At 30.2% G+C, this 27,140-nt stretch overlaps 2 protein-coding genes and 1 pseudogene across 3 annotated transcripts; all 3 read left to right on the top strand.

The window, feature by feature from the left end:
* The first annotated feature begins 1,004 nt into the window (after positions 1–1,004).
* On the top strand, positions 1,005–6,254 carry LOC128185874 (multiple epidermal growth factor-like domains protein 10). 2 transcript variants are annotated; one of them, XM_052855551.1, is made up of 7 exons: positions 1,005–1,096; positions 3,820–3,881; positions 3,970–4,107; positions 4,221–4,346; positions 4,615–4,698; positions 4,829–4,894; positions 5,701–6,254. In XM_052855551.1, the coding sequence occupies exons 1-7, from the start codon at positions 1,083–1,085 to the stop codon at positions 5,877–5,879; spliced, it is 669 nt and encodes a 222-aa protein (XP_052711511.1). In that variant the 5' UTR covers positions 1,005–1,082; the 3' UTR covers positions 5,880–6,254. The 2 variants fall into 2 exon arrangements, with proteins under 2 accessions (XP_052711511.1, XP_052711512.1); XM_052855552.1 differs by lacking the exon at positions 1,005–1,096 and adding an exon at positions 3,572–3,642 and having other exon boundaries at positions 4,829–4,918.
* A 1,469-nt stretch (positions 6,255–7,723) lies between these two features.
* On the top strand, positions 7,724–13,768 carry LOC128185364 (multiple epidermal growth factor-like domains protein 10; annotated as a pseudogene).
* A 5,610-nt stretch (positions 13,769–19,378) lies between these two features.
* On the top strand, positions 19,379–24,541 carry LOC128185363 (cell death abnormality protein 1-like). The gene is made up of 6 exons (XM_052854978.1): positions 19,379–19,385; positions 20,498–20,629; positions 21,156–21,239; positions 22,853–22,984; positions 23,701–23,781; positions 24,238–24,541. Exons 1-6 carry the CDS (start codon positions 19,379–19,381, stop codon positions 24,456–24,458), a joined length of 657 nt encoding a protein of 218 aa, XP_052710938.1. The 3' UTR covers positions 24,459–24,541.
* The last annotated feature ends 2,599 nt before the right edge of the window (positions 24,542–27,140 follow it).

Below are 27,140 nucleotides of genomic sequence, written 5' to 3'. Positions count from 1 at the left end.
TTTCTATTGAATGTTTCCATCTAGTGAAATTCAACAGTTAACGTCTGATCAGATAATTTTTTGCTTCTCAGTTTGTTAAGTCTCTAATCCTATTAACTCTATATACTTCAATATTATACACCTTTTTGGCATTAACTTGCAAAACATGACAAGTAATTGCAAAACATGCTAAAACCGAGACGTTTTCTTTTATATAGAAAGTCATAACCAACGGTATCTTTAAACCTTTTTTTTTTGAAATAGAAAAGCGAAATAAGTTATGATTTTACCAAGTATTACAACTAATTAATGAGTAGTTAATATATACTTATTATGGTTACTTTATTTCTCATGGATAAATGTACTGGGTACATTTTTCAATTAAACAGGGTTTTTTTTAATTTACAAGATTCAATACTTTCTATATATACAGAGAATAATAAAGATACTTGAAAAATAAATGAGTGAAGAGAAATTGCATATACACATGTGCAATTTTAATTACAAATACAAGGCATGTAAGTTTGAATGTGGTGAAAAGATTTAATTATTGATAAAAACAGAACAAAACAAACGTAGTAGTATTTTACATTTTGCATTCAATAAAATTAAATAAAAGTCATGAAATTTAGCCAAATTCATAAGTAGGTGTAAGAACACCTAATAATACACTTTGAGCTTTTGGGTTTTTTGACAACACATTTTTTGCAGTCAACAATTTTTACTTTAATAGTGAGTTCCAAAAATTCTATATTATCGACTCCGACTGCTGATATCGGGTCACACGAAAAAACTTCCCTAAAGATCACAGAAAATGGTAAAAATATAATATTAAAATTAAATTATTATCTTATTCCATTTCCTTTGGTTTAAGCAATACAAAGATTTTTCGAAAGCGGTTCAATTGCCATGTACATATTTTATAATTCATCACATGCTTTTTGTTAGTTAAGTCTCTATATTTTTAGTTAATATGTTGATATAGAATGTGATATTGGGAAAACTGGAACAAAATGTGAAACAATTTGTCGTTATCCAAATTAAGGAAAGGATTGTCAACTCCATTGTAATTGTAGCCAGGAGGACTGCAATCCAGCTAATGGATGCCAACGCAACTGTACGTTATTATTTATTTCGTTACATTATTGGTTTGGTAAGATAAAGCGTTTTTAACTATCCTATTTCTTACTTAATAGCCAGTATTTAGATTGATCACTTGAACCTTAATTAGAATTCAAACATCGTGAATTTTGTCGTTTCTAGTTTAGCATGCAACTTTTGTTCATTTGTACTTTAAAGCCTTTTGTTATATCTATGATTAAAATAAATTTAAAGTAGTGCTGAAACGTTTTGTCCTTTTCCTAGTAAGTTCCAGAAATGTTTTTAATCCCACTCTATCTGAAGACATCAGCCCAAATGAAAAAAACAAATTATAAAGTCTTTTAATTATTTTTGTATCTAAATGGAGCTTTAATCATTTTACGAGTACATGTATCGTTTTGTGTAAAACCCGTTCACTTTTCCGTACAATAACCAATTCAAAGCTAAAACAGGGCGGTCACTAAAGGCTGTCGAAGAAAGAGAAACTTAGGAGCAACATGTAATATTTAATATTTTATATCAAATAAAAAATTGACGCTTTTTCTTATTTTATGATGTCGATTCTGTACAAAAAAAACCAAAGGTATAAAAGGGTACGCGTACTTCTAAAGAAATCAACAAAAACAACTTTGTTTATAGTTCATGAGCCATCATTCCACATGTAGCTCATAGCTAAAACTTGTCATTCATTTTCAATATTGACGTGCCAAAGTTTTCCGACACATTTTATAGTTTTACAATCTTCTGATATTTTTCAAAAACATTTGCTTTGCGCCTCATATTTTTTTTATTAGATTTGCTCCTAATGACAAAAACATTAACATGATGTACTCCATATAATGTTACACGAATTATTTTTTTTTCTAAAATATAACGAACCTCCTATTCTTTTTAAAACGTTAAGTATACTAGTATGCTGTTATAACGGGTATGTAAATATACATGTATATCTAAAAACAGCATTTAGACTGATTACAGAAGATTATCCAGTGTTCCCCTTTAAGATTTGTTTTCATATTTCTGAAATATATAGAATATAAATTAGATATTAAATGTTTAAATTTGGTTACTGATGATGGGAAATATTGATACATATTATGATCAAGCATCCAAACAACTTATGAAAAATTGTTGACGATTTGTTACCCATCAAAATGATTTCTCAGTATCCAAAATACAGAACAACTAATACATACTGTAGATTCCTAATTAAACGTGAGGAAATAGTTTGTCGTAAAATCGTGAAAAGCAATTCTTGCGGGTTTAAAATTCTAACTTATATTTTTTAAACAATTTAAACTGTAATGTTAATTTATAACCAAAAATTGTTGATTGTGATTTTATACTCTAGCGATATAATAAAAAAAAAAACCCGTGGAATTAAATACACGCGTAAAATGAGCAATGTACACTAATAATATATCAAAGAGTACTGAAAGTACTCGAAAGCGGTTAGCAAGCTTGTTGTCAAGTTATTGGAAATGTTTGCATCAATACTGTATTTTACGGTACTGTACAGTTTATTCATACGCAAAGAATAAAAACCTCAACATTTTAGCTAAAGACATTGCACACCTAAAGTGATAGGGACAACTGCCGATATTAATGTGGATTAAAGTACATAAAAATTAGAATACTTTCAGCAGCTTGGTATTTTCCAATTTTACACTATTTAACCAAAGAAATAGCTTTTTAAATTTTCTGGAGAAGTAAAAATGTAAAACCTAAAGCGGCATTCGATCTCCTGACGTACAGATTCGTAGTACACATTCTAACCCACTGCGCTACACTGTTAAGTGACAATATTAAGAAAGAAACTACTTATAAATTAAGATTTTATCTTATTGGTTTATTATTCGATAAACAATGCGTCACAACATAGTGGTGTCCCATACCACCTTAATTCTAATTCATACAGAACAAGAGGACGATGTTCTCGTGTGAGGCAAAATACCTAAGATTACTTTTTACTCGGAAATGATTATTCTTTCAACCTAATAATCCAGTTAACTGGTCTCATTCAATATGTTGTTTCATTGCCTATCTGTGGATTAAAAGTTAGTAAATGATTGTTTTATATAAAAGAACAATCACTTTTATAGTTTGAAATAGTAATCTGTCATTCTTGTTCAAAAATATTATACACACACACATCAAACTTGCCCAACTTTCAGTACTCTCAATATCCTGTTTGTTTTGGGGGGTTTTCTATGAGGTGTAAACTTCATCCTGCATGTATAGATAAACACTGTATACATTACAAGTCTTAAATGATGAAGGAGGTGTACAAATAGCCAATACTTTATTTACTCTTGTGAGGTTTTAGCATTTCCTTGGTTAATAAATACATAAAACGTTTCAATTAAGTGCAGTATTTTAAACCGAAATCAAATTTCGAGAACATGAACAATTTCAAGGATGAAACTAAAATCAACAAGGAAGACGGAAATTTTGATAGACAACATATATTTACATTAATTTGATTGAAGATATGTTTAAATTAGGCAACATTTTGATCGCAATTTTACGTGTCATCGACACATATTCACACCCATGTGAAGGGTAAGTGTCTGTTGCTCCACCTTTTCGACGAATGCATAAATTTTCTTTTGATATTCTAATCACACGGCAATTATAAGATGCATTTTCAAGGTAATGATACAAACATACTCATGTTACACTAGATTATCATTTAAATCTAAATTGTACTTTGATTTTCATTTTTCTGTTTTTTATAAGACCAAATGGTCCTGATTGCTGCTTTGGATATGCTTGGAACGAAACCATTAATAAATGCACACGTTTGTATCTCAAATAGAAAAACAAACACAATTTTTTATACAACTTGATACAAAGTTCTATATATATAAACACAAATGTACTTTAAAGGTTGTAATGTCGGTTTTTTTGGACAAGACTGTAGAGAACAATGTCCAGCTCCTTCCTTTGGCATCGACTGTCAGTTCATGTGCAACTGTAGCAATGCCGATTGTCACTTTGCGTTTGGATGTAAACGTTCAGTGTCAGGTACAGAGTAATCTATTTTTTACGCTATCAACTTATTTATCGTGATTATCAATACTATCTTCAAATTCTCTTTTATAACATTCCTATGACATTGTTTTCATTGTATACTGTAGAATGTGAGACTGGGAGAATAGGCTCGTATTGTGAAATACTTTGTCCATACCCAAATTACGGAAAAGAATGTCAGCAAAAATGTCATTGTGAGAATGTTCTCTGTGATCCTGCTATTGGATGTAACAGTAAGTCATTATTATATAATGCTACGCATAAAATATATAGTTTAAAATGCTCTACCGATACATCTTTAAAAGGTTTATTCCTCATAAACCAAGTTCATATCCCTGTGAGCTTTATCAACTAAACGTCGCTAGTTTTTCATATTTACAAGTGGGAAAGTCAGAGTGTTAACTTATAAACATTTATTCATATCAATGCAATAATCAACCTAAAAACCACGCGATAAGCTTTGTGTAGCTGTGTGACGTGTTTCCTTTATTGATTTGACAGGCACAACGAGAGCATCACACAGGAAGGAAATTACTGGTGTTCCACATTCAACTTATTCAACGTTTCCTTTAGGACCATATAATAGTAAAGATCTAAAATCTACGTTTAATAGTTTATAAAGATAAATACAGAAATAAATATATTAAGTATCATTTTAAAAGATACGAGTATTGGTTTTAATCGTTCATGCTTATTGAGTTCAAATGTTTTTCAGAGAGTACAAATTCTACCATCATTACCAGGGAGACAGGAGCTTCTCAAATTTCAAAATCCAAAAACGGTACTTCTTCAGTCATGAGATATGGTAAAATTTCAAATGCATGCCATTTTTATTAAAATAAGGGTTTTTAAATCAACACTTTGCAAAAGGCTATACAAGGTCTAACAGTATCAATAGTTTCTTTTACGTCAATTTATTGTTGTCTTTCTTATGGTGTTGTAAAAGCCCATTCTTTTAGTATTTTCGTTTCATGGTTCTAAAAAACAACAAAATTATGAGGTCAGGTTTTAGGCAAACACTTCACAATACATTTGAAAACTAAAAGATACACATTCGCCGTTTAGACTCGTCTTCAAATGAAACACATCTCCAATTCAAAGCCAATATTTCGACAGCGATGATTTCATTTGGTAAAAATTTGATCTAAGATGTATCTGTGAAAGAAGTTGTCAGCTGTTGCGTAGAATATAAAAGGAGGGCGATGTATTGTTATTTATGTGTACTGATTCAAATCAAGTTTTTCTTTACAGACGTAAACATTTTATTCATAAGTACCCGTTGCAATAAAAACGTTAGTTTAACTTATTCCTTAAAGGTTGTCATCACAGAAAACAATTAGCCAGTGTTATTCATCCGATTGAATGCATGTTGTAGTGTTGGTGTTTCATAAAAACATTTCAGGGATATATGTGATATCATATTCCGTTCAAAGAAATAGTTGTAATATGTTTGTTTTTGCTGTAATCGGATATTTATATATTCATTGATTAAATTAATCATTCTTGCACAAAAATACATAAAATACATGAATGAATATCATTTTTCTCTTTCATCTGCATATTTGTTTCTATTGATTTAATCAACAGGTATATCAACACACTCGAGTTTCAACAATGGCTCAATGAAGAGAATATGCAAGAGAGCTCATACAGGCTCAAATAATTTGCTTTATCGTGTTACAGTCGGCTTAATAATTGTTGCAGCAGTGTTTTTTATATCGTACATTGGTTTAACTATTTATCAATGTATGTTAAGAATTCCTTAAACAAACACGTTGTCGTATACCGTAGAACTGTAGCTAACAGGACTGTCTTTTTGTGTATCCTTCAGAGATTTACAGTGTGGTTTTAAATTTGCTAGCATTGCCTAATCATTAACAAATGAAATGTAGTTATTTTTTTATTTCTTTATCACTGTTAACATTAAAGTAACTGTTCATGTGTTTTGATAGAATTTCTCATCTATAGATAAGCTATAAATCAGGCATCAAATGCAAAATACAAAATATTTTTGGGTAGTCACAAAAGTTTGATTTCATAATGATAGTCCATCTTTGAAACAAACTGTAAACTAAAGTAATGTAGTAACGCGAGCATTTATTTACTTTTAACGAATTGTCAAGGATGATTTCCAACGAACAAAATTAGCTGTAGATTGTTTTGAAAAAAAACAACAACACCTCAAGCAGTATTAAGGCATTATAAAACATTTAGTTGCGAAATATTAACTATTTTTTTACTACCTAGACCTAATCTAAAGATATAATCCTATAAAATAATTTATTAAGATAGACTTTTTTGGTAGACACACATAAATATTAGGAATATTATTAACGACTAAAAATATAACCCAATTTTATGCATGATCTATTGTGTTTAGTTTACACACATATTCAGTTGTCAAAGACAAAAATGTATTCATATTATTATATTTTAGGTTTAAAGGCGTCCAATACATTGATATATATTGTTTTCCTAATAATTTTCTTTCGAATATTTTTTCCGTAATAAACATTAATATAAAAAACAGTTAAAATTTACTTTCTTGACGTGAAAGTTCGAAACTCGTTCGCACTTGTTGTAGCTTCCTGAAAAAAAAATTGAAAATCACCTTTTGCTCATTACAACACATGTTTTTTTGGTTACAGTAGTTTATCGCCCGACTTTCTCAACTTTGGTGTCATGTGTTTCTTTTGTTTCACAGTCAAATGCTCTTTCTGCTTTAGTTTGTTCTTCTGTACGCACGATTACATTGTCTTTCTACAAAATACACGTGTTTTATAGTATTCTGAGAGCGCTGTTAAACAGTCCGTACGGCATATTATTATATTCGTAATGCCCTCCAAAAAAGGAAAAGGCAATCTTTTATTTGTCATATTCCTTGACTGGAACGTTGTTAAATCCATGACACAAATCTAAGACACTAAAATATTTGGAACTCTTAAGTGCATCTAGCATTTTGTCTATTCTCGAAAGATGGTACACATCCTCTTTGGTGACTTCATTTAGTTTACAAGACTCGTTGCATATGCGTATCTGCAATCTTTCTTCGGTACAAGGTCGATTGGAGCAGAGTATGGGCTCTTGGACGGTCGTACAATTTTGTTAGCACACGTTGTTTCTATCTGAGACTCCAATAATTCTCCCAGGCTTCGGAGAATTTTGTACGGCCGCAAGCAAATGCGTTTGCTGTCCCCCGTATCTATCGATTGTTTAATTCAATTAGTCCTATCAAATTCATTGCCATTAAATGCAAACACTTTTCTAACTTATCTGTCTGTCTTCATTGTTGTGTTTTAATTTTTATAATTCTTGAAATTTTTATCATTCGACAATACTTCTATATGTTGCCATTCTAATGGAGTGTTTCCACTGATGTTAAACTGCACAATATTTGTCTCTTTCTCCGATGCTCATAAATCTATTTGTACAAAGTTTCTGTCGTATTGCTAACAACGAAATCAGAGTCTAACGGTCAAAGAAGATGTTATCGAAAATCACTGTGTTCATGTCTAGGAAACTTCATTAGATGTGGTATCTTTTAATTGGTAAAAGTAATTGTATAAGTATTATGGACTGTTAGTTCTTATATTCACAGTTGCATAGAAGCATGTATAATCATGTCCATATACTGGTATTAGATTCATGTGTATTCGCATTGTATTAACCTCAAATAAAAGTGTAAAATGTCACTGTTAGTATCTATTATAAGATATATTATCCTTGAATGTTTTCATGGAACACCAAGAGTAACAAAGTGCAGGAATATTATTACATCTGTTGTTGATTTTTTGAAAGAAAGATAACTCTTTCTCATACATAATGTAAAGATATTTTCTTTTATTTCCATGACTATAATACTGGATACAGCACATTTTTTTTATTTATGTTACATCTACATATCTACTGAATGTTTTTATGTTCAGCAGTCAAGTGTAATCATACTCTACTGAATACAAATTAGCAAAACCTTGAAGTCACTTCTTTTTCCCTATATAAGTCTACATGGGTGATAATGCATTATCTTTGAAAAACGCCTGGATATAATACATATAAATGCTTCATTTATTATTATAACCATTAGTATAAGACTGTAAAATGTCATTTGCTTTAAAATTTACACTTTCAATTTTTGGTACCTGAGGATCGGAGAACCTTAAATACTTTATTGGCGAAAATTGAAAAAGTAAAAAAATGTAAACTAGTTTGGTAAATAATTCACTAAACTTGTATTAAAGTTCAATACATGTATATTTAATGTCCATATTTTATGCCAATTGTTAATATGGGATTATGTTCTTTTTTCATATACGCTAAACAAATATAGATATTCAGCCCCGCAGGGCGTGGTACTGAATTCCGGTTTTCATTATTTTTTTTCAAAATCAGGAAAACAATAGGAAATCAAATATCATGATTTGTATAGTTAATAGGGGACTAAAGTTACATTAAATTCTAAGCAGAAGTTAAAACCAATATAGGAAACACTAGCAGTCAACTATCAATGAGTTAGAGTCACGTCAAAATCAGTCATGGGACCTTTTATGGCCATAATTAGCATTTATTCGCTATTATTTCACCGTGTCGTTACATATTCAAATTTATGTCAAGGGTAAGTATCTAAGTATCAAAGCTTACAATGTAATGACATGCATGAGAGTTAACGAAGCATCGTTTAAAAAACCGTAAAAGTGCATGAATCTGAAATAATCATATATTGTGTTTTACATGTTCTTCTTTATATCCTAATGTAACATTAATCAAAAAGTACTGACTGAATATGATGCACGCATGTAAATTTAATTTGATTAATATGCAGATCTCTTTGTTTGTTGCACTTGTTCTTTTTACATCTAGAAAACGGTAAGTTGTCTCAGATAGAGTCATCAATTTATTAAGAAAAGTATTCATTCCTTTTCATTTGCTACTAAGAATATACATATGATATCTTAATACTATCATTTATTTGGAAAAACTGAGCATGGGGTTTAAAATAACGTACTTTTCAAAAACGCCATATGCATTACATGTATCTTTTGAAATAAGTTTATCATTTAAATGATTTTGTCTGTAACACATAGATAAAAATATGTATAAAAAAGATTGACCAAAACAACACCGTTTAAAAGGTATTGATCATGTAAATTCATCATGAAAAGGTCCTTGTGATTTAGATAATTAACAGAGAACATATCATGTTAACTATATATTATCTATATCATCAGGCGTGTTGGGTTTTTAGCTCACCTGAGCTGAAAGCTCAAGTGAGATTTTCTGATCTCCTTTTGTCCGTTGTCCGCCTGTCCGTCCGTCTGTAAACTTTTCAGATTTTGAACATCTTCTCTAAAACCACTTCGCCAATTTCAACCAAATTTGACACAAAGCATCCCTAAAGGAAGGTGATTATAAATTGCAGAAATGAAAGACCTATCATTATTTAAAACGGAGAAAACCTCGAAACTGTAGAAAAAGGGGGGTGCATTTTAAAAAAGCTTCTTCTCAAGAACTATTGAGTCAAATTCAATGTAATTTTGCATAAATTATCCTTATGGAAAGGAAAACATCAATTGCAAAAATTATTGGCGAACTCTGTTTCAATTTTGAGTAATTAACGAAAATAAAAATAAAAAGATAGCCGCTGTCAATCAGTTTATAACTTCGGGCTCGGTATTCCATATCGAAAACGAAAGTTCATTGTGTAAGGCAGCTAAGTTTGAATGTTGAGGCATGGCAAACATGTCAAACTGACAAAGATGATTTTGCTTCTTGTGCAACGGTTTAAATGCGAAGGGATACTTGAAACATGCTAAATATATTTGTTCCAATTTCGTGAAATCAATTGAGATTCAATCTTTCGATGCGGTAACCTTTTCACTCATGAACGTGGTTTTACGTTGTTTTGAATTTCGTTTTTGCTTTTTAACTTGAGAGGAAATATTGCCTGTATTTTGGGATTTTTACGTATCGATTCAAATATAGACTTCGGTTAACCAGACAGTTAATATTTTACCTGCGCAAAATTAGCCTAATCTGAAGCACTAGCAGCATATCATATTATAAATACTACTGGTATACATTTTATTGGTAATTCGGTACGATCTCTCCGTTATGGTTGATTATAATGCAACGTGTTTTGTTAAGATGCTCTGCATTTTCAGTCTAAACGGAGATTGTTTTTGCTGCTAGAAATATATAGGTATATGTATATTATGAAAAATAAATTGTGTTCTTTCTTTGTTTTGGTGCATGTTTGTTCTGTTTTAATTGTTTATTTACAATTTTCTCTTTACTAATCATTTTCAGCTGAGTAAAGTTTCGAATTATTAGCAAGATACAGAGCTTTGCTCACAGAACTGAGGTCATGCTTTTGTTCATTCTGAATAGGAAATACCAAGTTTAAAAATCTTAAGTTGAATGTAATTAACTCTTGTGAACAAAAAATTGACTTAAACCAGGCAGAATTGTGAGTTCTGTATTTGCTTTTCTGATTAACGCTGAAATTTTGATTTATCACTATAAATGTCTCACTAAACGTTAAATTCTTGTACAGAAAAATTAAAAGGATGATATTCTATAACAACTTTTTGGGGTTCCCTCCTTATACGATGAATCTACACCACTGTTGATGGTTTTTTCAGACACAATCAAATTAAAACGGCCTCTTTAAAACAGTTTAAAACATTACTCTTACGGAGATAAATCTATTATCGCTATTCTTTAGAAAAAATTACAGCGGAAAATCATCTTGAATTGTAGCCATTTTTAACGTTGATTTTGAATAAAGATGGTAATAAAGTGTGGGCCTTAGTAACATAGATTGATATGCCTGTCAACCTGTCAATACATTGCAATCTGAGGCTCATTGGGGGGATGGGGGTGGGGATAGATTGACAAGCCAAAAAAAAAAGATTTTGAGTATGGCTTTGTCTAACTTTGCAAAAAAAAGGGGGGGGACCCCTCCCCCTCCACTCAGTTCCGACGCCTATGCATTGATTATACATGTAAAAGCTCTTTAAGATATTACATGACAACATTTTTCATTCGAATGTATTCATCGATCAAGTGAGTAAGGTTATAAAACGTAGCACGAGTTCACGCCTGGTAAACAACAATCGTTTATAATGTGGAAGACCAATTAAATATTCGAATGTTTTTAATTTGAGCACCTTGACGTACAATTTTCCTCTTTCACATATAGGAATCTTTTTAAATAAAATACAATAACTAGCTAGTACAAAGTAGTTGAAGATTAATATGTACCTATATGCATATTCTCATATATAATTTGATTGTTTGATAAAGTGAGGGGGCAGAACTAAAATAAAGAGAATTGGAAGTTAAGAGTGTACCCCTACCAAAATTGTCTTTTCTATCTTGCATAGGATCTTTTTTTTGGGTATTTCATAAGGGTATAATGTCATAGATTAAATGTAGAAAAATAAGTGTAGAATTTGGATACAGTTAATTTTATGGTATTCTTTTTTTTTGTTTTTCTACCGAGGGGCCATATGGCACAATATCCTTTGAACACCCATATTAAGCCGTTGTTGCTCAGGTGAGCGATGTGGCCCCATGGGCCTCTTGTTTGTCAGTTTGCTTGTTAGTTTACTTTTTCTAAATTCAAAAACCATATTACTTTTGTCACTCTAAAAATATGTTTTAAATCTTAATTATACGATAATACAAAATATACTGATGTACATTGTATTAAGCAATAAAAACTATATGGCTACAGTTCTTACAAGACTTTTGACTTCATTAATTATCCCAAGATATCCCCCTTTCTCATTTGAATTCTGATATGCTTAAGCTGATCTTTCCTAAATAACCAGTGTAGAAGGACATACTTATTCATTCTAAAAGCCGACCTAGCACTGATTGAACTAGAGGGAAAGCAAGGCATGTAATTGAGGTGTATAGGGAACCAAAAAATATGAATTACAACATGTTTAACTGGTATTAATTTAAATAGAATAATTAGAAAACTGTGTTACATAATGAATTATGTAATCGGTTTTACTATGAAAATTTATAAATGCAATTTTATAGTATTAGGAATAATTTTATATTTACTGAAAGCGGAAGAAAATCATTACACCTCTACCGTAACATTCAATACGTCAGCTTTTTAGGTGAAATTGGCAAACTTATATCAGCCATGATTTTTTTAAACAATAAGCAACTCATTCCTTCTGTCAATTCATGTTGTATGAACAATCTGATGAGAGTGTAAAAAATAAATCACAAAAATCAACTAATATTTCAAGATTTTAACCGTTTGATATAGCGTCGCGAATAGAAAGTAGACTTGTAAAGTTCAATAATGCTTATTTAAAATATGATCACAAAATGTAAATACTTACAAAAATCCTATGCAAAGCAAATAAATATACGATAGAATAAAATTCATTAATAGGAATTCTGTTGTTTAAATATTTATCAACTATGTTTGTGAATACTGCTTTAATTAGAGAACATATTTAGTTAGAGTTAAAAACTTTGTATTTGAGCCTTCTTGAATATATCCTGTAGACCTGATGGTTTAGAATGCTGTGTGGGATTTAAGTGGAATTATACTGAAAACAAATGCACACGTATGTATTATTATGTAATATATAGAATTGCTGAATTCATAATAATATAGTATGGATCCTTTTTTTTTTTGAAACGTTTGTGATTATCTTCAAGGTTGTTTAGATGGGTATTATGGAAAAATTGTAGTCAAACATGTCCAATGCCTAGTTATGGGTGGAACTGTCAGCTAACATGTAACTGTAGTTATGACCAATGTCACCGCATGTATGGATGTCAACGGCTGCAGTCTGGTAAGTATATTGATATCTTAAATTATTACATCGATATTCAAAATTTTAAAGTTTTGTTTTTTGGGGTCTTTTATTAATTTAGTTCTATTTTTTTTAGAATGTAGCAATGGGCGCATTAGCCATTACATTGAAGTTAGTTGTCCTTATCCTAACTACGGAAAAGAATGCCAATTGCAATATAGATGCAACAAGGAACTCTGTGATCCGGCTACTGGATGTAAAAGTATGTATCTATAGTCAACTGTACAATACAATTTTTTATGAATATTAAGTAATTCTTACTTACTATTTTATAGAGCAAGGAAATCGTACTCTAACGCCATCTTCGAGGAGACACAGTGACATCACATATTCTCTGAAAGCAACATATCAAATTGAAGAACTCAGTAATTAAGACTACTTATAAAATTATTTGAAATTGTATTTTGTATTTTTTAAGCTAGTATGTTTCTATATTTCTCATCCTCAGTGATAGATATCATATACAGGATAGTCAACTCATCTTAAATTTATTTCTCGTACACTAGAATTATATTTTGTCCGTTCTTTTATTTCCAAAGCAATTGTTCTCTTATTGCAGAAAATGTTACGACAGTACTGTTTACAAAGACATTTATCAGAAATGGTTCAGGGAATGAACTGGAAATTCGTTGTTGAAATACAGATATCTCTCAAGATATTAAAGACCCTGTTATTATCAGTCTCGCGATCCTTGTCTTGATTTTACTTGCGTTATATATTATTCTAACTGTTAAGCAACAATCAAAAATTCAATTACAAATGAACAAATCCGTCTTGGAAACATTGAACAGCAGTGTTTCAAAAAGTGAAATTGGAAAAAATGATCATAAACAAAGAAGTTTCAATATGATTTTCAATATAATACTTCTTAATGTAACAAAGTTTATTTATACCAATATCAAATTACTACATTGCTAAAACTTTGATTTACTTTACATTTACTGTTCATTCTTAAAAGTCAACTAATCACAATTCTTACCTTTAAGACTGAATTAACATAAACATTTGTTATAAATTTGGTTAAACTTTTTTTGGAATATTATGACTTGTCTTTTTGATAAGATAAACACATAAAAGGCCACGTTATACTTTTACTTCTGTTAGATATGTCAAGAGGTAGTACACACTGCTATTAGACAAAACAAATCATTTTTTGCTACATTGTACAATGAAGGTGTACATTAACATATAATATATTGCCCTCCAGTCTGCAGGTTCTTCAATTCTTAAGCCATAAAAATATTAAAATCGATTTTGTCTTAATGCAAAATCATAGCAGATAGTAATAAAACCTTAACTGGTTCTAAAATGTTATAAACTTTCAAAACAACAGCTTTCGTTAAAACATCTGCTCAGTGTAAACAGTTCATCGAGCAATACATTACCAACATATTTTTACATGTTTATAAGTATGATATAGCGACCGTTAATTCAAGTTCAGTCAAGTATTGCAAGAGGCGAAATAAGACAAATATACCTTGCCATATCAAAAAGCTAACAAATAGTGTTACGAAAGCATAACTCGAAGCTAGCTAGTAGATGATTCATATTTAACCAGTTGTTTTGTTTTCTGGCAGTTTTTTTACTGTGGTCAGTGCAAATAGGGTCCATACTCTAGTACCAACTGTTCTTATCAGGCGGGGGTTAGCCTATATCCAAATAGAATATAAAGGAGAACTATTACGGAGCCTTTTTTCACCTTAGAATCGTTGAGTGATTTAGTAAAACAAAATTACGTTTCCATGCTCTGTCAAGAAACTCTAATGCCTGTTAGGTCAGTATATTTATCAAAGTTATCTCTCTTGGATATTAGATAAACTGTACGGATGTCATCGACCACCGGTGGTTTTTTTTAGGTCCCAGGCATACTCGTTTAACATATGTTCCACTGGATTATTTTATATTTTAACTGGCTTTGAAATAAAATACATTGTTCCTTTTAAATTATTATTATATTTTAATCAAGTTAAACATTTAAAATCGCTCTGGCATAATTTGTTTAATATGTAAATTGTATGATATCTTGACAAACAAACATCTACATTTATATAATGCATGATTGTCAATTTAACACATTTTAATTAAAATTGTTTAAAATATCATAGTACTGGAAGATAATCCCGAAAATTGTCGATTGTAACATTCTACTACTAAAATTAAAAATAATAATGTTGCACAAATCTGCATCTATTTGGGTGATTTATAAGAACCGGATAATATGCAAAAACAGATCAAATGTTATTTTAAAGTTCACCTTAAATAGTGCATTTAAGCATGAAATAACAGAAAACGGCAGTGTGTCGGTAGAGTGAGCCTTGAGCAGAGTAAGATATTTTTTACTGCGGATACATTTCTTGGTTTTAATAGAGCTGTTTGTTCTCGTAGTGTTACATGTATGATTTTCCCAAGTGCACAACTTTGTTTTAAAGTTTCTAGGTAGTTTTATCAAATTTTGAACCAATTCCTTCCTGAACACAATCATGAAGTCATTTGAAACGGAAATACCGAGAGGACATCCCTTGGTAGTATTCGCTCTTTAGTAATAATCTCCTCATCCTCATCCGATTCTATCTGGAAAATACAAACTACAGACAAGTTGTACTTTCAAAATATAATCATATGATTCATGAAACAAAGATTAAACAAATTTCCAGAGATCAAGTAGAGATCCGTTATGTACTTTGGGTGTTGTAGAAATCCGAGAGAAAAAAGAACAGAATGTAGTACATGTACTTAACCGAAATTATTTACTTGATGGTGATATTCAATGTGTATATGTGACTTGTTTACTGTAATCCTACATATAATAATGTAAACATGCTGTAACATGTATGTATTCAATTGAATTAAATCAGTTGACAAGGTGCAATTAATTGAAACATTATTTTTAGTTGGTACTTTTCAATATTTTCTAATGAATACAGAAAAAAATTAAAAAAAACTTTTCAAATAATATGGGGAAATTCATGTTCGAGAGTCTATCAAACAAAAACTGGCCAAATTATATAACCTTTATTTTTTGTTAACTAAATATATAACTCTAAATAAATGTTTAGTAAAAGATTTTGTAAACTGAAATTTTTTTTTGAAAATTCCATAAACATGAGATTTTGTGAATTCTTTGGAGGTTGTTTGTGGAATAAATGTAATATTTTTGTATATTTTCTATATAAATCAATAAGACTTTTTCATTTTACGGCTTTCATAAGATTTTCTTAAATTATAACAGAATATAATGTATTTTGGCGCATAATAAAATTTAATAATTTCTGAGATCATTGCGCTAAATTTTTTGCTGTTGAATTGTTTTACCTTGTGAGCTGAGGCTCACCGTAGAAAAACAAACATGCAAAAGTATAAATAGTTTGGCCTCTGTAGTAACTTTATCCGTTGTTTAATTTGTTCAAATTTAAAAAAGAGTTCGTTTGGACACAGATTTCTAAAACACTGGGTCTATCATAAAGCAATAATATTGCTCGAATCTAAGTGACTACATCTATATCGGTGACTGATTTATAAGCACAGGATACTTCTTTTAAGATATGTAAAAAAGACAGATCATATGCTTGTTTAAAATTGACCCTACAAAGAAAATGTCAGAATATATTAAGGCAAATTAGCTTCTTCAAAATGAAATGGCAAAAGTGTCGATAGAGTAAGCCCGAGGTAGAACTATATATAATTGTCTGCAAAGTATAAATTGTTGTTTCAAGCGCTGATTCTTCCTGTTGTGTTTTTAATTTTCCCATACTGCATCAATTAATTCTAAGGTTTCTGGGAAGAATATAAATGGATTATTTTTCGAGCCACTTCCTTCCTGTTCTCAACCATGAGGTCATTTGACCCGGAAATAGCGATACGGCATGTGTGGCAGTATACTTTGGTAAAAAAAAAAACAATTTGCCAATGTCACATTTAAATCAAATGCTTTATTTATCATGATAATTATTAAATTTGCATTAAATGTAGATAGTTTATTGAGTGTATATTTCTTGTTTTCATACACGCACATTACAACATTTAGTTCCTTTTTTGGCATTGTAAAATTTGCCTACGGATTTTCCCGTTTTCCCGATTACGAAAAAGAGCACACGTCAGGTGTGAACGGTCAGCAAAGGATACTTACCCCCCCCCCCCCCCCATGGCACCTTATCCTACCCCTATTTTTTAGAGGCCCGTGTTTGCTCTGCTGCTGTTTTGTATTTTTGTTTGGATTTTTGATTTTGAACACTCCTCCTTATCAATACATGTCATGTAACAAAGTTGCAAGCATCGATAGTGTTTGTTTGAAATTCATCATGGTAATACATTCCTGCTACATGTATCATATCCACTTTCGTGTATTACATTAACATGCAGGTACTTTTGAACACTTGAAATAGTTTCTGATATTTACGTTGGAGGCAATTAACTCATACATAATTATAAAGAGTGACGTCATAAAGATGACCTCTCTACGCGTACAGTATAATTTACATACTAATAATTGCCTTTTGCACTTTGGTAAATTTATAAAAGGAAATTTTTTACAAATATAAAATCTAGGATATCAGGAATTCGAAGAGGAAACAATTTTTTAATGAAGACAGGAATAAACATAACAAAAACCTTATGATTTATACATTCTGTATACACAATGCATTATATGTTTGTGTTAAACATGTTGGTTTTGAAATTACAATTTGCGATTGGTAAGCTAGTTAATCTCACATATAAGATACATGTAACTGCTTTAGGATGTTAGTAATGCCTTATATTTATATCAAACTGCTTTTAAAAAAAATGTCGATGCTTATAAACTGTTTTATAGCTTGTGACGTTGGGAGAGTTGGATCAAATTGTGATGTATATTGTCGTTTTCCAAACTACGGAAAAGATTGTCAGTTAAGATGTTATTGTAGCCAGGAATACTGCAATCCAGCTATTGGATGTCAAAGTAACGTATGCTACAATGTTAATCTACTCTTATTTTTTGTAGTGAAATCTAAAACTTGATTAAGTGAAAAATTGTAAAAGCCTACGGAATTCTATTTCTTGATTTGCGACTTCTTCTTTTTTTCTCGAACAGAAAACATTTGGAATGCAAACTTAACAACTAAGGATCATTCAATAGTAATTAGTGGTAAGATCTGTTCAAATGTCTGTGCTAATTTATTTCCCAAAAGTTGATATATTCCAATTTGAATTTTGCATGACGTTGTTGTATTCAATGTTGTATACAATGTTTTTCATAATGCATAGATTTGCAACATCTACATTGTTTATTGTAATTATTACAGCATTTCGACAAAACTTTTTTTTTTAATGAAAATACTAGAGTTTTATCTGTAAAGCAGGAAGTTCATAAAATAGATTATAAATACACTGTCAATGTACTCTTGTTAAAAGTTTTGCTTTTTTCAATGAAGAAAACTAGCGTTTAAAACAGTTGCTAGTTTATAAAACTCAACTCAATTGAATAGAACTATTGATGAATAAAAAAAACATTAAAATACATCCATTATAAGAGTTGGGGTATCAGCTCCAAATGTTGAGATTATCAAGTCTTTATGCTACTGAAGTGAACATTATTCAGTAAGAAACGGTAAACATTGTCATTTCAAGGAGTGGTTTCTGTTAATTTTCCGATTCAAGGTCTTGTGCAAGTTTCATATCAATCTTTATACCGATAAGTTTTGTGTAAATTATGAATCACGTGTATTATCAGGTGCAATTTTTAAGTATATAGCCAGGTCTATCGGCTTATTGTTGTTTATTTCATTTTAGGCTTATTCATTTAAATAGGCATCATTTTAACTCATACACGGCCATCAAAAGTCATCAGTTATTAACTTTTTCGATTTAAATCTTTCTTGTGGATTAAGTTACTACGCCAGGGAAGCTTGTGCTACCTGATATTATCAATCATTGAACCATAGTTACATGTATAAATATTAAGGTTCCCATGGTCATTCTTAAAAAAAAACAAATGTACAAGTTTTTACATTACCAAATATTTTCACATAAGTTCCCCTCTTTGCTTTGAACCCCAGAATGTGATATTGGGAGAACTGGAGGAAACTGTGAGGTACTTTGTCGGTATCCAAATTACGGAAAAGAATGTCAGTTTCCTTGTAATTGTATTCAAGAGGAGTGCGATCCGGCTTTTGGATGTCAAAGTAATTGTATACAATTATACATTATGGTTATAGCTTTTATGTTAGATTTATGAATGTTTAATTGAAAATTATGCAAGTGTTTCAATTTCGTATTAGAATGCACATATACAGTTATCCCTTCCTCTTCATTGAATGTTTCCATCTAATGCAAATTCAACAAATGGCTTCCGATCAGATAATTATTTGCTTTTCAGTTTGTCTGATCCTATTAACTCTATGGACTTCAATATTATATACACTTTTGGCATTAACTTGCAAAACATGACAAGTAATTGCAAAACATGCTAAAACCGAAGACGTTTAATTTTCTTTTATATTGAAAATCTTAACCAAAAGTATCTTTAAACCTTTTCTTGAAATAGAAAAGAGAAGTAAGTTATGGTTTTACCAAGTATTACAAATAATTGATGGGTAGTTAATATATACTTATTAAGGTTACTTTATTTCTCATGGATAAATGTACTGGGTAAATTTTGAATTAAACGAATGTTTATTTTGATTCACAAGATTCGATGCTTTATATATACACAGAATAATAAAGATACTTGGAGAATAAATGAGTAAAGAGAAATTGTATATATACATGTACAATATATATTTCAAATACAAGGCATGTAAGTTTGAATGTGGTGAAAAAAATTAATTATTGATAAAAAGAGACAAAAAAACGTAGTAGTATTTTACATTTTGCATCCAATAAAAATTAAATAAAAATCATGAAATTTAGCCAAATTTATAAGTAGGTGTAAGAACTCATAATATTACACTTTGAGCTTTTGTTTTTTCGACAACACATTTTTTACACTTAACAGTTTTTAATTTACTAGTGAGTTCCAAAAATTCTATAATATCAACTCCGACTGCAGACATCGAGTCACACGACAAAACTTCTCTAAAGATCACAGTAAAGGGTAAAAATATAATATTAAAATTCAATTGTTTTCCAAATTAATGTTAAATGTATTTTTTCATACTCATTTTACTTTTACTTGAACTAACCTGTTTCACTTTTTTCTTTTTACACATTAATAATAATTCTTGAATGTGATTTTCTCTTTAAGAAGTGTGTCAATTAAAAATAGCAGCATCAATATTAATTATGTTGTGGAAGTCCGCCAACAAAACTTATAAATATAATGATATCTTTGTTACTATGAAACGATAAATTAATTTTTTTAAATTCATTTATTATAATGCCGTAAGTATTGTAATATAATTATATCTAGTTTATGTGGTCCTTAAATGTGATAGGATATGTTTCCGATTTGTTTTAAAAAAAAAGCCAAACTGAAATTTACAGGTCTGTATTTTTCAAACTGTTAAAGTAAATCTCTATACAATTGTCTTTATTATTTCATTTTATTTATTTTTTATATTCAGAATGTGATATTGGGATAATTGGAGCGAATTGTGATGCATTGTGTCGTTTTCCAAACTACGGACAGAATTGTCAGTTTCTATGCATTTGTAAAGAGGAGCTATGCGATCCAGCATACGGATGTCAAAGTAACTGTATGTAATTCTAAATTCATGTTCCATCTTTTAAAGTGAGTTCAAATTATAAATGATAGTTTAAAACAAAGACACGAGCCTCATACATTTTTCTTTTGGAACTTTAATGTAAAAAAGCTCCTCTCTAACTTATAAAAAAAAACTTTGAAGCAAATCAAATTCAACCAAGGAAATCGTCAGATCAGATATAACAAAAACTGTGCTTAGTTTGAGTTGTCAGTAGTAATTTTCAATTTATTAAAAGATTCTTACTTTATTTAACCTGTTACATACTTAATTGATGTAGTATTCTTAAGTTATAAACAAACGCACAACGTATGATTGACGAAATCGGACATACGTTTTTCAACCTACGTTTTGTCAACGGTTAGGAAATGTTGCTATCAATGTAAAATTATATGTGTGAATTGTTATGTTATGATCGTGTGCCCAGATAAGTTTATCATGTACGCAATTCATTTTCTCTGTATCTAAATCAAACTCTAAATGAAACATTCGAATAGTCAACGGTTTCTTCTTTTCCTAGTCAGTTCCAGAAGTACTATAATTATACCAACCATAACTAAAGACAAACGGTCAACTGCTAACACTTTGCCAACCTTCAGAAGTGGTATGATTTTATTTTTAATGTCCATTGTACTCACTTTATGAAATTTTATCCATGCTTTAAATTCAAGCTGAGTTTTCTGATAATCAAGATATGTACACCGAGTGGCCAAAAGTAATGCAACAGAAATGGCTGATGTCATCAAAAAGTAACATCAACAGCACACAGTAAAACGAACTTTCAATGTGTTAAAAGGTGTCTACTTACATTTGTCAGTATTTTGTTGGATGTCCTTTCTGAATTGTAACCTGTCGTAGTCTCTGGTGTAATGAGGCAAACAAGTTTCTGATGTAGTCCATTCAAAATTCTTATAACTGCTGCAACTAAGTCATCACGGTTTTCAATGTTATCAATCACACGGGACAGTTAAATTTTGAAAAAACATCAGATATTTTTATGATATTGACGTCTGGGGACTGTACAGGTCAATTTTTTTTAAATTCTGTTTTCCCGTTTAGATCTGTTTCTTTGTCTTGAACAGAGAGGGGTGGCGTTGTCATCTTTAAAAATAAATGGACGATTTCCGAAAACTTTGACAATAACAGCTACATTAGGTCATACATGAAAATCTAATAGTTTTAAATACTTCATGGAGTTTAAATTTCCATTTACTGGAATCACCAATGCCATCGTAGTACACCCCAAAAATATTCAACTCACTTAAAATGGCGATATGCGTTGGTTCTTCTTGGACGTTTTTCTCAACAAACTAATGGAGTTATTTTGCCCAATCACGACCTGTGTTTTGTCCGAAAATATAACTTTCTGCCACCTTTTAGTTTGCCAATGTCTTTTTCCTCGGCACCATAAAATGTGGCGTTGTCGGTTGTTACCCGTCAGCATTAAAAATTAAGTTTGTAGCAAACAAAGTTGTAATGACGACACCCAAGTGTGTTGCAACACTTTTGGCCCTCAGTGTATATTTTGGATCAATTGACTTATCACAATTCTTACTTGTAATGATCATTTTTAGAATATCACATTCTGTAGGATAGGTTTATCCAAAAAATACATGTTAAAGGATCAAACAAATCATTTTATAAAAGCCCCTCTACAAAACATAAAATAATAGGATAGTGGTATTCCTTGTCTAATAATCAATTTGATGTGCGACTCTTAATGTATAGAACCATTTCTGTATATTTAATTTTACAAGTAAAATGATATAAAATGTAATGAAATGAAAAGTTGTGTGTCTTAATTGAAGTATAATTTACCTCGTTTCTTTTAAATATAAATAAACATTTTCAGCGTATTACATAAAATATGACAAAGACGCCAAATACTTAAAAATATATTGGATTGAAAGTGCAATATATATCTTGTTCTTAGAGACATAGGTAAATGAAGCTTATTTAGGAGAAATAACCCGTCCTTTTGATGGTATACTTGATGGCATGATGGCCATCATATTCAAAAGACCCCTCCATGGACATACCGCCTTGTGATATTTAATACTAGTATTATCTAATTTTATTCCTTTGGTTTAGAAAGTTATTTATCATTATCTAACCTCGCAAGATACCGAAATGCCAATGTACATATTCTATAAATCAAAATATGCTTTATGTTAGTTAAATCTCTATAGTTTTGTTTTGTTTAATATGTTGTCTCAGAATGTGATATTGGGAGAATTGGAACAAAATGTGAAGCAATTTGTCGTTATCCAAATTACGGAAAGGAGTGTCAACTCCATTGTAATTGTAGCCAGGAGGACTGCAATCCAGCTTATGGATGTCAAAGTAACTGTACGTTATTTTTTATTATAAATGTTACATTATTGTTAAAATAAAACGATCTTACCTATCCTATTTCATAACTAATAGCTAGTACATAGATTGATCATTTGAACGTTTGTTAGATTATCAAGAGATAATCAAATGATAAAGTTTTATCTTAGGAATATAAAATTCTTTTAAACATAGAAAAGTGTCTAACCTTTTAAAGTGAGCATTGAAATCCATAGAAACGTATATTTTCTAACATACCTTTTATTACGAGTCATCTTTTTTCAATTTCTTCTCAAAAGTTGCATAAGGCTCCTTCTTACAAATTGCCAAGCAATTCAGAATTTCTATTCATTTCCAAAACAAAAAAATCATTTTTATCTATGAAAGAAAGACAACTCTGTAAAAAAGTTTTTTTCCCCAAAGTTTTTTATATTAATTAGCTTTTGCCTCTAAAAATCTCTATCATTTAAACCATATTCCATCCATCCAACTGGCGAATAAAAAGTTTTGCTTTTTAAATAAATTATTGTCAATATATGGATGAATTTCACCATTACCCTGTTTTCCTAGTTGTTTATTTAAAAAAAAAGGTGAATATCTATTCAGACATCGTGAATTTTGTCGTTTCTATTTAGCATGCAAATTTATTTTTCGTGTATAGTTTAAAATCTTTTGTTACATCTATAATTAAATGAATAAATTTAAAGCAGCGCTTAAACGTTTTGTACTTTTAGTAAGTTCCAGAAATATTTTTAATCCCACTCCATCCGAATACATCAGTCCAAATGATACAACAGTTCAGGTCACAGAGAAAAGTAAGATTATATAGTTTTTTGACTATTCTTTTTATATTAAATGATGCTTTAATTATGCAAGTAATTAATTTAGTACATGTATCATTTTATGTAAAAGCTTTTTACTTTCCCGTACATTTACCCATTTAAAGCCAAAACAGGGCGGTTACTAAAGGTTGTCAAAAAATTTAGAAGCAACATGTTATATTTAACATTTTATATAAAGTGAAAAATCTACGCTTTTTCTTATTATATGATGTTGATTCTGTACAAAAAAAAGCAATGGTATGAAGGGGTACGTGTACTATAAAATAAAAAGCTCTACACCGAATATTTCATTCGTCTTACGCAGATTTCCATATTATGATTACAATTAGGCACATTTTACAATTTTGTTAAACAGAACAGAAATCAACAACAAAAAATTTGTTTTTATAATCCATGAGTCATCATTTGTTTTTCTTATTTGTTTTGCAGGTTTTCAAGGGACAATTGGCATCCAAAACAGTTCAATAAATGCAACCAAGAAAAAAGATCAGTCGTACTTCCAGACAATAAACAATACCATTTTTGTTTGTCTGGCAATTATAGCAGTGGTGTTATATGTATCACATGTTTGTTTAACAGTACACAAGAAGAGGTCCTCAGGCAGATCGTGTTTTACAAACAGACAGTCAATATCTCTTGAGTATGTATAACATTTTAGATAAATTTAACCTAATTCCAAATAGAGGACGATGTTCTTGTGTAACGCAATATACCACTTATAATGTTTTTTTTCGGAAATGATTATTATTTTCACCTTCTGTTCCTGTTAATTGTTTTCATTCAGTATGTTGTTTTATTGCCAAACTTGTAAAATTCAATAAATGATTTATTGTTCTAAAACAACCAATCTCTTTCTTAGTTACAAATAGAAAGTGTGTAATTTATGTTCAAAACTATAATATACAAGTACACACATCAAACTGGCCCAATTTTCAGTACTCTCAATCTTTCAATTTGTTTGTTTGTTGTTGTTGTTGTTTTCAATTCGGTCTGAACGCCATCCGGAAGGTGAAGATAAAGGCTGTATACCTTACATAATTTATAACGTGAAGGAAGTTTAATTATAGCCATTACTTTTAATCTTGTAAATTTTGTTTTTCCCAATTAAGAAAAAAGAATTTGGATATCCCTAATTAATTTTGAAACAAAATTACAAAACAGCAGAATTATTGTGGAGGATTATTTAGGAAAAAAACATATATAATGAGATCAGCAAATGAATCCTGACGAAGCAACTGTCCCTTAAAACAAATGTTTATGATGTTATGGAATTGGCTAATGCGTTATTAATATCAATTGGTTTGAATTACATATTTGACCCTTGAAACCAATACCAACTTAACGAGTAACATTTGAACAATTAAACATTATTTTCCACATAATTTGCCAGTAAAACATGGGCGATATCCACTGCATGGAGTGTGAATGTTTTTTATAATTAAAATGGAAATCCGAGTGTTACAAATCGTTCCATATTTTGTGTCACGTTTTTATCAATAATTCAAATTTAAGACGGAACGTTATACCACATCTGCATGTAGTATATATTCAAGTTATGTCGCAATGTAGTGTGACATTTAAAAAAAAAAAATTCCATCGATTTGAGTTTCAATACTTTTTTTCTTACTTTAAAACGGTATTTCCAACTAATAATTTGTGCATATTTCATTGCCCTATCATTGATATAATTATATAACTTTTTATTTTTTTGAAACGAATATCCATTCAAGGTGTAAATACTTATAATAATAGTAACGTTCAGTCACATTCAGAAGAAAAAAATTGCGTGAAATGCTAAAAATTGAACTCGGGAAGGAAGCTTACATAGGTAATGAAAAATATATATATATGTTATATTTTTTTCACAAAAACGTTAATGTAACGGAAAAAGGCATTTTTAAGAAATAAGTTTTCTGATAAATAGGGAAATGTGTCCAAAGCTTAATGAGTATAATTCTAGTTTACACTTTTGCGTCGCAATGTGTACAGCTATCAGAGCATACAGAACACCTTTAGGTATATCAAATATTTTACTAGTTAAATTCTAAAAATGTTATCAATACATTCCGTTTACACATACAAATAGAAAACAGTGCAAAACATGAATAAAACTTTACTTAAATGTCAATGTAAATAAACAGTTATTAAACACATAGTTTTGTAGTTTTTTACGTTAATGTTTCTAAATAGTGTTTTGTTTAGTTGTATGCAAACATGTAGATGTGTAAAGGTTAAAAAAAAAATAAATCTCTTTTGTCGAATTCTGAAGTATATAATAGATAGTAATTAATCCGACCATATACACTTTCATGATAATCTTTTTTGAAAGTTAGAATAACCGTATAAATTACTTTTTACACGATTGATAATGTATTTTTTATTCAATGTCGATGTAAGCGTCTTCAAATTTACTGTTACCCAGCTACTGAATGTAAACGTGCATACAAATTATTAACTGAAGTTCGATATTTCTTGTTTCGCGCACAGCAAATTTTCATCGCAATTGATATTGATTCAAATCTGATAATCTAATAGTACATGTTATTTTCATATTTAGGTGGTTCGCCGACAATTTCATAACCAACTTCACATCATTTGCAAAAACGAAAACAGTTTGACTATTTATTAGATTTTCATAAACTTATTTATTATCTTGTACGGTGTTCCTTAAGCTCTCTGTTAGTAAGCTGTTATCAAAATGCCCATTAAGTGTATTTTCGTTCACTCATCTTACAGGTAAATGCTTTTTGTATGGTGGCATATCTCTGCCCATTGTGTGCAAGTTATTTTTCTATCAAATATGTTGACATGCATGATAAATATTTTGACATGCAAAATAATTGCAGTCAGATAAGAATTATACAAAATCTCAAAAAATCTCAAATATCGCCCACCTGTGACATCCAAGATGCTAGATGCTACCTTTTTATGTCGACATGCAACTTAGTTATGTTAACATGCAAGATAAATATGCTGAAATGCAACTTATTTATGTCAACATGCAACTTATTTATGTCGACATGCAACTTATTTATATCAACATGCAACTTACTTATGTTGACATGCGAGATAAATATGTTGACATGCAACTTAGTTATGTTAACATGCGAGATAAATATGTCGACATGCAACTTATAAGTTGTATGTCAACTAAACTAAGTTGCATGACGACATAAATATGTTGCATGTCGACATAAAAATGTTGCATGTCAATATATTTCTCTTGCATGTTAACATAACCAAGTTGCATGTCGACATAAAGAAGTTGCATATAACATAAATAAGTTGCATGTTGACATCAATAGGTAGCGTATCTTGCATCTTGGATGTCA

Source organism: Crassostrea angulata, chromosome 5 (assembly GCF_025612915.1).
Source record: "Crassostrea angulata isolate pt1a10 chromosome 5, ASM2561291v2, whole genome shotgun sequence".
In the NCBI taxonomy this organism is placed as follows: domain Eukaryota; kingdom Metazoa; phylum Mollusca; class Bivalvia; order Ostreida; family Ostreidae; genus Magallana; species Magallana angulata.
The sequence above is the reverse complement of the archived record's forward strand: the minus strand, read 5'-3'. Positions and strand labels throughout refer to the sequence as shown.

Coding starts and splice junctions, on each gene's coding strand:
- LOC128185874 (XM_052855552.1), top strand. CDS start 3,572: ATGTTTAAATTAGGCAACATTTTGATCGCAATTTTACGTGTCATCGAC. Junction 3,882..3,969: donor AACCATTAATAAATGCACAC/GTTTGTATCTCA, acceptor TGTACTTTAAAG/GTTGTAATGTCGGTTTTTTT. Junction 4,347..4,614: donor TCCTGCTATTGGATGTAACA/GTAAGTCATTAT, acceptor TTGATTTGACAG/GCACAACGAGAGCATCACAC.
- LOC128185363 (XM_052854978.1), top strand. Junction 20,630..21,155: donor ATACGGATGTCAAAGTAACT/GTATGTAATTCT, acceptor TTCTTTTCCTAG/TCAGTTCCAGAAGTACTATA. Junction 21,240..22,852: donor TTTGCCAACCTTCAGAAGTG/GTATGATTTTAT, acceptor ATGTTGTCTCAG/AATGTGATATTGGGAGAATT.